We start from the raw sequence: 12,728 nt of genomic DNA on the forward strand, positions 1-12,728 counted from the left end.
TAAATTTCTCAGTGAACTGAGAGAGAATTGACAACTTTATGACATTGAATCATTCTAGTCAAGAACGTGGTATGTCTCTCCCCCATTGATTTTGTTTCAAGTTGGTTTTTGTATCTTTAAGGAATGTCATCAAGTTTTCTTTATCTATAATTTATATACTTCTTGATGTATCTTTGTCCGTTTGTTGCTTTTACACGTATATGAAGACTTTTTTATGTATATGTGTGACCCTTGAACAACATGGATTTGAATTGTTCAGGTCCAATTATTTGCAGATTTTTTTCAATAAATATATTGGAAAAATTTTTGGAGCTTCACAAACACTTGCATAAACTCTTAGACAAACTGCATAGCCTAGAAATGATTGAAAAAATTAAGAAAAAGGTATGTAATGAATGCATAAAATATATGTAGATACTAGTCTATTTTATCATTTATTCCCATAAAGTATACACAAATCTATTATAAAAATATAAAACTCATCAAAATTTATACACACAAACACAAGTGATATTATACATGGCACGATTTGCAGAGAGAAATGTAAACATGTAGTATTGAATTATAAATGCATAAAATTAACTATAATACTATATAACTGTAATAATTTTGTAACCACCTCTTGTTGCTATTGTGGTGAGCTTAGGTGTTTTGAGTATCTGCTTAAAACACCAAGTATCTGCTTAAAACACTGTTTTAATCATCTCCACATGAGCAGTTGGTCTCTCCAGTAAATTGCACATTGAAGTAAAAAGTGATCTCTCATGGTTCTTGTGTATTTTTAATTGTGTTTAGTGCAATATCATAAACCTTGAATAACACTATGGGATCCATATGAAGTGCTGCTAGTGATGTTGGAAGTGCTCCCAAGAAGCAGAGAAAAGTCATGATATTATAAGAAAAAGTTAAATTGCTTGGTAGACATCTTAGGTTGAGGTCTGCAGCTAGAGTTGACTGTGTCAAGATAAACTAATCCGGCCTCAGGACTATTACGAAAAAGAAAAGGAGGCCAGGTGCGGTGGCTCATGCCTGTAATCCCAGCACTTTGGGAGGCTGAGGAGGGGAGGATTGCTTGAACCTAGGATTTTGAGACTAGCCTAGGCAACGTAGGGAGACCCTGTGTCAAAAAGAAAAAAAGAAAAAGGAAATTCACGAAGCCATTATTGTAGCTATGCCAGTAAGTGTGAAACCTTGCACTTTTTGCAAAATACATTTTTATCTTGTATTAAAAATACAGCTTTTATGGGGGTGCAGGATTGCTATAAGAGAGGCATACCTGTATATTAATATGATTCACGCAAAAGCAAAGTCATTATATGACGACTTAAAGCAAAAGGAACCTACGTGAAGGATCTGAAACTGGAGAATTTGATGCTAGCAAAGGATGGTTTGATAATTTTAGAAAGGAATTTGGCTTAAAATGTGTCAAGATAACAAGAGAAGCAGCTTCTGCTGACCAAGAGGCAGCAGATGGGTTCCCAGACCAGACGCCATTAAGAAAATCACTGAGGAGAAAGGATATCTGCCTGAACAGGCTTTTAATGCAGATGAAAGTGCCCAGTTTTGGAAAAGAAAAATGCCACGAAGGACATTTATTAGTAAGGGAGTTTTGTGCAAATGTATTCGAGTTTATGATCAGGACTGCCCTTACCTATAAAGTGCTTATCCCTTATTCTGGAATAGGCAAATACAACCTGCCAGTCTTTTGATTGTACAAGAGGGCCTGGACAATGAGAACCCTTTTTTTGGATTGGTTCCATCTTTGCTCTGTTCCTCAAGTCAGGAAGTACCTTGCCAGTAAGGGACTGCCTCCTAAAGTTCTTTTGATATTGGACAATGCCCTGGCCACTCAAAACCCCGTGAGTTCAACCACCCCAGGGTATCAACGTAGTCTGCTTGCCTTGAAATACAGCGGCTCTAATTCAGCCTCTGGACCATGAGGTCATAAGGACCTTTAAGGCTCATTGCATATGATAATCTACGGAAAGGATTGTAAATGCTGTGGAAGAGAACCTCAATATAGAGAATATCACGAAAGTCTGGAAAGACTACACCATTGAAGATCCTGTCATTGTTATAGAAAAAGCCATGAATGCCATCAAGCCTGAAACAATAAATTCCTGCTGGAGAAAACTGTGTCCAGATGTTGTACATGACTTCACAGGATTTATGATGGAGCCACTCAAGGGAGTCATGAAAGAGATTGCAGATATGGCTAAAAAGATAGGGGGTGAAGAGTTTAAGATAGGGATTTTGGAGAAAATCAAGAGCTAATAGACAACACACCAGAGGAATTGACAGAAGATGACTTGATGGAGATGAGTGCTTCTCAACCAGTGCCAGACAATGAGGAAGAAAACATAGAAGCAGTGCCAGAAAACAAAGGGACTTTAGGCAATCTGGCAGAAGGGTTCTGATTATTAAAGACTGGTTTTGACTTCTTTAAAACATGGACCCTTCTATGATATGAGCAGTGCAACTAAAGCAAATGGTGGAAGAAGGATTGGTACCATATAGAAACATTTTTAGAAAGACGGAAAAGCAAAAAAGTCAGACACAATGGATTTCCATTAAGTTACTCTTAGAGTGTGCCTCCTTCACCTCTTCCACCTCTGCTACCTCTGAGACAGCAAGACCAACCCTTCCTCTTCTTCTTCATCCTCAGCTTACTCAGTGTGAAGATGAGCAGGATGATCTTTATAATGATCTACTTTCACTTAATGAATAGTAAATATATTTTCTAGATTGGGCGCTGTGGCTCACGCCTGTAATCCTAGCACTCTGGGAGGCTGAGGCGGGAGGATCACTTGAGCTCAGGAGTTTGAGATCAGCCTGAGCAAGAGTGAGACCTCATCTCTACTAAACATAGAAAAATTAGCTGGGCATCCTGGTATGCGCTTTTTAGTCCGAGCTACTTGGGAGGCTGAGGAAAGGGGATGGCTTGAGCTCAAGAGTTTGAGGTTGCAGTGAGCTATGATGACTCCGCTGCACTCTACCCAGGGCAAAAGAGTAAGACTCTATCTCAAAAAAAAAAAAAAAAAAAAGTAAATATATGTTCTCTACCGTACGATTTTCTTAATAACATTTTTTCTCTATTGTAAGAATTAGTGTAAGAATATCATATTTAACATATCAAATATGTGTTAATTGACTGTTATAGGTAAGACATTCCAATCAACAGTAGGCTATTAGTAGTTAAGTTTTTGGGGGAGTCAAAAAATTATATGCAGATTTTCAACTGCACAGGGGTTGGTACCCCAACCCCCACATTGTTCAAGGGCCAGCTATATATTTTCTATCTTGTTACTTTTGTTCTTTTATTATATGTAGTAGTTTTCCAGTCATATTGTCTACAATGAGAGATAGTTTTATCCTTCCTTTTCCAAATCTTGTACCAAATTTTTCTATAAAATTTCCAAATCTTATACTAAAATCTTAATTATAGTAGCAGTGGGCTTTAAATGGGCATTTCTTATCTTGTTTCTTACTATAGCCAATGTCTAATGACATTCGGGCCAAAATAGACATTTTATCTTTTTAAGAAAGTACCATAATTTCTGTTTCGTTGAAATTTTTAACATAACTGGATGTTGTACTTTATCATATGCCTTTTCAGCATTTCTGGTGATGATTATATGAATTTTAATTATCAATTATTATGGTAAATCATATTAATAGATTTCTTAATATAGAACACTCTTGCATTCTTTGTGTCAACCCAACTTGCACTTTAAAGTGCCTGCTGCTCTATTTATGTTGTTTGCATTACTATTTGTAAGTAGATCGGTCCATAGGTTTTTGTGCCATCTTCACATTTTGGTACCATTAGTTTACTTGTTTCATTAAAAAATATGTAACTTTTCCTTTTTCTGTGTTCTTACACAGTTTAAATGGTGTGGAATAATTTCATTTTAAAAGTTTGGAAGAATTCCTTTGTAAAATGTTTTGAGCTTGAATCTTTTGTCATTTTGTTTATTTTTTCTGTGGAAATTAGTTTTGTGGAAGCTTTCTATTTTTTCCAGGTTCTCTTTTGGTAAATTATATTTTCTTAGTAAATAACCCTTTTTCCTCTTTCTGGGGTCAGTTTTGATAAATCATGTTTTCCTACTATAATACCCATTTCATCTAGGTTTTTAATTTATTTACGTATAGAGAGAGTGGGTATATGTATAAAATTTCCTTAGTTTGTGAAATTATGTCCCCCTTATCATATTTATTTTGTATATTAACTAATGTTCTATATTTTTTCAAATAGCAGCTTTTAAAATTTATTTCAGTTCTCCTTTTTAAAAAATGTGTTTTGTTTTCTATCTTAGTTTCTATGTTTAGCTGTTTTATTTTGTTCCTTTCACTTCCCTTCAGGAAAGATTTTTGTTTTCACATTTTCTGAGATAGGTGTTTAATTCATTTTTTTCTTCTTTAATTTTTCATTGTATAAGTGCTTGATTTTCTTGAATGATGCTTTAGTTATTTCCCATAGATTATAATAATATGGTGCTTTACATTATTTTTGTTTTCTAGAAATTCTATAATTTTGTTTTCTGTTTTCCCTCTTAGATGTAAGTTAGTTTTAATTTTGATATTTTCAAATGGTAATCCTATATTTATCGATGAATCTTGCTACTCTGTAAATATTGAACTTGTAAACCAGGTAGCATAAGTCTGTATTTCAGCTGGATCCTTTGACCCAGGGGACCTCCTGGGATGACACGATCTGTCTTTCTCCCTCTCCATTTCTCAGTCCTTGCTTCTCCTTTCCTTCCCTCTTTCCCCTATGTGTGTGTGCTCACACATATTTTTGTAGCCCTGGCAGCCTCGCATGGTAACAAAAGCTTACTCCTTTGTCTTAAGTGAAAAGGAGAAGATCTGTGTCATGGGAACAATACTCTTGAATTTGTAATAAAATGTAATGGAAAATTCATTTTTATGAAAACTTGTTTAACAGACAACTCTCATGCTACTTCTATTGTAAGGGAAATATTTTAGTAAAAGAAAAATAGCATTTACTCTTTTCTTAAAGTATATTTTTCAATAGTTAACATGAGCAAAATTAAAAATTTTGGTAGGAGAGATACTGTGTGGAGGAGGTAACTTACGTTCATAGCTATTGCTGAATAGTAATTTGAAATGGTATATATGAATATGTTTTATACTATATTGATATTAGAATATAAGATACAAAAAGCTAATCATAAATTTAAAATGTTTATAAAAACATATTAGATTCTATCTTAAAGTACAATTTGTTCAAAAGGGAAGTTTATATCAAGAAGCATTTCTTTCTAGGAGCACTGATAGATAAATAATCAATATAAAATCTGATGTTTCCACTAATTGAAGATGCCATCATAGTTTTCTTAAAATAGAAATCTGAAGATGTGTTTTTGTGAAATTCAGGAAAAGAGAAAGATTCCTGTGTTTCACAATGGATCTGCCCCCACGTCAGGCGAGACTCCTAAAGAGGCCGCTCATCATGCTGGGCCTGAGCTACAGAGGACTGGACGGTGGGTACAAATGCTCATATCTTCTTGGGATAGGGGTTGATTTGATGAAAAAGACATAAATGTTCTTTTTCTTTCCAAGTATTTGGAACCTAATCTTATACAATGTTTTTTTCATATTTTAAAAAAATGTGTATTATTGTATATGATGTTAAGGAAAATTTATATGCTTTTAAAAATAATTTTGATAGTATATAACAAGCTATGGACCATATGTTCAGAATATTGCAGTTATATAGTATATAGAGTAATTTTCATTGGTTATTCAGAAGGTTCTTGAAGAAGGTATAGAATCCTATTAAAATTCTCCATATCAAGTTAGAGAATTATGGGAACAGAGAACAAATGATTTTTTTATGTGTGTGCATAGATTTAAAATTCTTAAATGAGCATTATATCATGAGATAATGTACAATTGAAATGGACAAACATGACTAAACCATTGTAATGATCCCTGGAAACCTAGTTAGAAAAATTAACAAGTAAATTTTTTGGAATAAAGAATAGAAATACTACCAGGTGTAAATATTGCCGTAAATTATTTTGTAGAAGTAGATAAATGTTGTAGTGTTTTCATGCTATAGCAAAGCATGTGGCTATTGATGCTATATTGTCCACTGGTAGGCAATGTAGAACTAAATAATCTTGAATCTTAAATCTTTGTTTAAGAGATTTAAGATGCGCTATCAGGGATTTTGATGACATGCCTGAAGGGTATCATATATGTGAAACATAAACAACTAATATACTGAATATAGATTTTAGAGAAGCTTAAATTCACAATTAATTCATTGACTAATGAAATGTGTTAGTCTCTGTAAATATAATAAAGAAAAAACTTCATCCCTGTGTGAACAGTGTTGTTCTGTTATTAGCTATTATTGCTTCTTCAAACTTCAAACTGGGATAGGGTTAGTCGCCGAGAAGCACCATGTCAGGCCCCCAGTGATCTCACAGTTACCAGAGAGCGTCTTTAAGCCATCTGTTAAGTAATTAGCTATTGATTAAATGACGTAGATTCGTTTTGTAGATTATCAGTGACACCTTTTTTATTGCAAGCTGATTCCTCTTGCTGTCATATTATTTATAGGATAACTTCTTCCACTTTTCAGCTTTTCAATGTGTGTTTAGGATTTATTTCAGTATTAACTTAAAAAAATTAGAATGATAAAGCTTGAAACATCCAAAGCATTTGAAAGCTTAAGGTTAATTTTTTTTTGTATTTTCCTGCAGTTGGGATTTGAATGATTATTTATTTTGTGAGTCATAAAGCTTTATTGAATTATTGATTCAGTCACCAGTGTTTGTTCAGTACCTGCTATGTGCCCAACTGTGTTCTAGACACTAGAGATATGGCAGTGAACAAGAAAAATTCCTGCCCCTTCTGGAGCTTATATTTTACTGGAATGTTTTGAAGTTAGATGTATCCAAAAGTCTGATTTAAAAAAAAAGTTGAAATGATATGGCTCTGATGTGCAAATACAGATTTTAATCTACTAATAAACCTCTTAGTTTTATTTATAAATATTCTTGTTTGACTATATATATAGTAAACTAAATATACTGAAACAGTTTTTAGAGTTGATTTTTTTCCTGACAGAAATATTTATATGATTGAAGTACTAATTTTAAGTTATTGAAATTATTTAATTTACTACTTATGTATCCAAGCGTAGCACACTACATTCATATTAATTTTATATTCATTTTGATTTTAATTGCCTTCCTGGAATTTGTGAGAGTTGCCTTTAAGATTTATTTATAATGTAGACGATAATAGAATTGCTTATGAACATTTTCATGAATGGGTTGTTAGATTTTATTTATTTTTATTGTACATTTCCTTGCACATTTGTGTCCAAAATTATATTTACTCATATAAAATCATTTGCCTGCAGTTTTTTTCAGTAAATAGTCCATAAAATATAGATGTTTGTCTCTTTTAACATAATGAAATATACTTTTCCTCTATCATCGGTAGATTAGATTAAATGAGTATATCTTCCATAATTTATGTCATGATTTAAATCGGATTTTAATTTTTGTTGACAAAACACTAGGCACCAGCAGTTTTGTGTACCCCATAGTGTTAGTTTGAACTAGCTAGAATCCTCTAGTGTACAGTTTGACGAGTTTCATCTCACCTATTTAGGCTTTTTGGTGGTTTGATACTTGACATCAAAAGGAAAGCACCTTTTTTCTTGAGTGACTTCAAGGATGCATTAAGCCTGCAGTGCCTGGCCTCGATTCTTTTCCTATACTGTGCCTGTATGTCTCCTGTAATCACTTTTGGAGGGCTGCTTGGAGAAGCTACAGAAGGCAGAATAGTGAGTACAAAGATTGGTAGTGGCCAGGCTCTTAGCTCTTCAGAGGCAAGTGTCTGTATGCATTTGTCTCACTATTCATACTTTTATTTGAAGAGTCTACTCACAGCATGATTAACCTGTCCCAAAGCAGACTTCCCCCCAAGGTAATTGCTATGGAAAACATGGGGAAGCCATTTGAACAGAAGATGCACAGTTGAGGTAAAAAAAAAATTATCTTGGCTTGCTGGATGAATGGTCTTATAATTTGAGTAAAAGGCTTGCATTGTCTTTTGGGCTGGGTGGACTGGGGGGAAGACACCAATTGAACTGATTCTGGGTGGGTCATGGGTGGGAGGATTTATCAGTGGGATTACTTCATCCTGTAAGGTATCAAAGGATTAGTTAGAGCCATATGTTTAATATTAAGTCATCAGTCCTGGCTTGTAGGCCTAGACTAGACTACTTGGAAGAATAGATATAATGTGCAAATAATGGCTTTTTGAAGTGGCATTTACTTTAAGTTTGCTGTTATTAAATCTGTGAAAATAGCCAAAGCTTTTATTTGGAAAAAAAATATATAATGAAAGCTGCATCCATCCTTTGTTATGACTAAAATGGAAGTTTTTGTGTTTTTGTGTTTGTGATAATACCGTAAAGCTGTGGTGCTTTGTGAAATCTTGAAAGGCAATCTTTTTTTTGTTTATATGCATTTTAATGGAATGTAAATTAGATGATTTGTAATTCTTAAAATCTTAAGTGTATTTTACTTAATTATATTTATTCTCAGTAGAAAATTCAATTTTTATAGATATATAGTTAAAAAATAGCCAAAGCAGGGGTGTGGGAGGAGTTTAAAAAAATAGCCAAAGCTAAGTAATGATAATTATTTAGTTAAAATGTTTCATGAGCTGAACAAGAGATAAATCTGACAACTGAAGTTTTCTTGCTACTCTGAATTTATTTTTGATTATTTAGAGTCTTTTTACATTAGTCTTTAATTATTGTATCAGAGGTACATATTTTTAGTAAGTTGCTTTATGTGCTATCACAAATTGTGCATATAACTCTGCTGGTTGCCATGGAAATGTGTTTATCTATTACCATCGTGGAAATGCTGCCTCTCTGCTCATGGACTGTCCCTGCCTGCCCATCTCATCCTGCTAATGTCTTAGTTCATTAGGCACTGGAGGAACGTAGACAAGTGTAAGAAGATCATGTATCTCCTGTCCTCAAGGATCCTAACCTAAATGAAAAAGATATATGTACATATTAGTATAGTACATAGTGACTATGTCATGGTGTGCTTTGCCACATGAGTCAGATAAAGGAAGGGCTATAGGAGTTGAAGTAATAGTAATAGAGATAGCACAGGGATGATTATGGAGGAAAAGGATATGGAGATGTGTTTTTTTTTTCGGATGCTTTATTAAAACCTCAAGTAGAAATGGAGATATTAGAAAATATAGTTCTAGCATTTATAGAATGATGAAGAGGAAATGTAAAGATTTTGAGAATTGTTCATATATAAGTGAGGGTTGAAACTGAGAATAGATGAGGTTAACAAAGGAGATAATTTACAGGGAGAGGAGAGGGAAAAAGTGGGCAATTACCTAGATTTATAGAACGGAGGAAGGATGAGATGCAGGGATGGAATGGAAGAGGAAAATGACTCAGCACAGTAGACATAGAGACTTAGAAGAGCAATCAGGATGATGTAGTTTTATGAAAACCAAACTAGAAGTTTTGAGAAGGAGGAAAGATTAGCAAGGAGTGTTTGACAACTTAGTAGAGTAGGAGAGTAGTAGTGCGATCTAGAGAGGTTTATATAGGTTTGTGAGGGAAAGCTAAGGGTATGGCTTCTGATGGGTAAAGTGGAAACTTCTGAATGTACAAGTGAGGCAGGCAGGCAGTGTAATGAGATTTCTTTAGGGAAAGACAGGTTTCAGTTTGGCAGTAAACATAAAAACAGTTCAAAAATTAGAAAAAAAAATAGGTCTGGGAAGAGAAATTTTTGCTTCTAGTAAATGTGACCATAGGGGCAGGGGTGAAAGGAAAGTCTTCTTGTGACAATACCTGCTATTTCAACCCAAGGTTGGGGAAGGGGAACCTTCATTTTGTGCCCATTCGCCCCTTGTTAATATTTTCTTATTTTGCTATCTCCTTGCTTCTCTTCTCAGTTTTTTGCTGTCTCTAGATATCAGACATTTTTTTCGTTTGACTTAAGCTCTGCGTAAATTCATTCCTAAGTGTGCATATTCTAATTGAACTAAGGGTTTTATGATGGCTTAGCAGTATCTTCTATGACAAACTTGTTTTCCCATGGGCAAGAAAATAAATTTATCCCATACAGTTAACAAATATATCATTAATATGGACACTTCTCTTTCATGTTGCCAAAAGACAAATTTGTATGTGAGTTTGGTTCTGTTTTTATTCTAATGGTTGAATTATACTTTCACCGAATACTGTCATTTTGTAGTTTTGATTTTGGAAGATGCTGTTATAGCTGGTGAGGATTGCTACCATTCATTAGATGCATCTATCTGCCAGACACTGTGCTTACTAGGTATTTTTGCAAGCACTACTTACATTTTTCTAGTTTTCATCACCCCTATTTAAAAATGAGAAAGCTTAGGTTTGAAAAGGTTAAGATATGGCCATGACTCAGCACCTAATAGTAGTAACCAGTCTTCCACGTACAAATCTAGTTTTGAAGCCCCGCTCTTTGCCTGCTGCTGTGCTGCCTCTAATTTCAGGAGGTTTGTTTCTTACAAGCTTCTTTTTCTTGACTTTACTGATTATGGGCTTTTCCTTTCTGGATAGTGCATTCCAGTTGACTTGATATTTGTGAACGGCAAACTATTCTTTCCTTACTTTCTTATCCCTCCCCTTTTTCTAGTGGCACCCTTGCTATCTAATAACTTAATCAGTTAGAATGTAATGGTGGTTGTGGTACAAAATTAGTGTACTAGGCTTTGACTTAAAATTTCTCTTAGTCTTTCAAAGAGATTTTTCTCATTTATTTTGTTAACTATTTCAGTTTTGATATCAGTTGATTAAGCCTATCATTAATTTCTTTAAGTGGAAAATTGCCATTTCAAAATCAGTTTCAGAAAGATAGGATCACATTATGACTTACTTGAAAGATTCTTTTTTGTAGCACCATATTGAGTATTTATTGTATTTTTAAAATGAACTATTTTAGACTTATTATAGTATTCAAAATAATACATACCTTTTATACTCACAGACTTAAGAAATAAAACATCTATAGATAAAGTTGAACACCTTTTGTGTGTCTCTTCCATTTACTCTTTCCTTCTTGCATCTGATGGTAAAGGTTGAGTATCCCTTATCTGAAATGCTTGGGATCAGAAGAAGTGTTTTGGATTTTGGATTTTTTAAAGGATTTTGGAATATTTGCATTGTACAAAGTGATTGAGCATCCCTAATCCAAAATCCAAAATGCTGCAATGAGGATTTCCTTTGAGTGTCATTTCTGTGCTTAAAAAGTTTCAGGGTTTGAGTTTTCGGATTAGGGATACTCAACCTATATTGAATTTTGAATTAAGGATGATCACAAAAAGTTCACTTTTAATGTGCAAAAAGAAAGCAGTTTTTCCTACGTATTTAAAATGTATTCGTAATTTTCCCTTATTTAAAATTAAAATTTAAGACTCACAGTTGTGTTTGCTTTATAACTACTTGATTAGTATTTTTATTTTCCAGATGTCCTACATGTATTATAGTAGGTTAGAGATGTGTTTATGATGTATTGCTTTTATTCATTTTTTTTTCCTTAAACAGAGTGCAATAGAGTCTCTTTTTGGAGCATCATTAACTGGGATTGCCTATTCATTGTTTGCTGGGCAACCTCTAACAATATTGGGGAGCACAGGTCCAGTTCTAGTGTTTGAAAAAATTTTATTTAAATTCTGCAGGTAAGTAATAGTTCTTTCCTCATCACGTGTTTGCACGTATGTATAATTATATGTTAAATTATTTATTAACTTAGTTTAATAGCTGAAAAAGAGCATCTGATCAATATATGCAGTTTCAGTATTTTTGGACTGCTGTGTGGTTGACCCTACCGTGGCCCCTAAAACCATTCCTAACCCAATAACATGGAAATGAGGAAATTAAAATTGCCCTTGAGTATAAAATCAATGGATTTTGAGTACTGATAAGCAAATCACTGAGGAACGATAAAAATCCTTTATGCTAGTGAATTTAAACCAGTAAAAAGGTGGTAATCTGAATTGTTTGTTAGATGATATATTGGTCTTATACAAGAGGTTTAGAAAGAGGTGGGTCTTGAAGGCCCATGCTGACCTTACCAGTCATTCCTGTTTAACAGAGAGGAGCTTGAAACAATCAAAGTGAAGTGTCAGTTTCCACTGGCAAGATTGTTCTCAGTGTGGAAATGAATATAGGGCACTGTAGCAATTGGACTTTGAATTCAACATGGCCAGTACTCTTCCCTTTGTGACATGAATGCAGTTCAAAATTTTAGCATGAAACAACTTGATGCTATTCAATATTTAATTGATTTAACTGTCTTGTTCTGATTTTTTACTTACTATACCAGCTGATTCTGATTCTAATCTGGCATGGTACATAGACTAATAGACAATGATCTATAGTATAGACTCTGGTAGTAATTTCTTATTTGAAATTTAAAATAAGAATTTATCGTGGGAGAGGTGGTTGTAGTGGGATGTTAATGATGTTGGAGCTAAATTGACACATATGACTTCTGGACTTCAGAAGGAGTTAGATAAAATTGCTCTTTCTTATAGACTATGTATCTGTCATTTACTCATAACTGATTTCTAAAGTGAGGTCTAATTTTGAAATATTTATTGCATAGTAAATTTTCACTATAAATCTTTTATATAAGTATAGTAACCTACACATCTAT

The 12,728-nt window shown here is 33.8% G+C and overlaps 1 protein-coding gene across 5 annotated transcripts in view; it reads left to right on the forward strand.

Moving 5' to 3' along the window:
• The window catches only part of SLC4A7 (solute carrier family 4 member 7), a 112,765-nt gene that overhangs the window by 68,918 nt on the left and 31,119 nt on the right, over positions 1-12,728 (forward strand). For all 5 annotated transcript variants that reach the window (XM_045537795.1, XM_045537767.1, XM_045537779.1 and 2 more), the window contains 3 exons: positions 5,398-5,504; positions 7,654-7,828; positions 11,615-11,748. In XM_045537795.1, coding sequence (XP_045393751.1) covers positions 5,398-5,504; positions 7,654-7,828; positions 11,615-11,748 — 416 coding nt within the window. The remainder of the gene's footprint in view (positions 1-5,397; positions 5,505-7,653; positions 7,829-11,614; positions 11,749-12,728) is intronic.

The sequence above is a fragment of the Lemur catta genome, chromosome 1, assembly GCF_020740605.2.
Source record: "Lemur catta isolate mLemCat1 chromosome 1, mLemCat1.pri, whole genome shotgun sequence".
NCBI classification, from domain to species: domain Eukaryota; kingdom Metazoa; phylum Chordata; class Mammalia; order Primates; family Lemuridae; genus Lemur; species Lemur catta.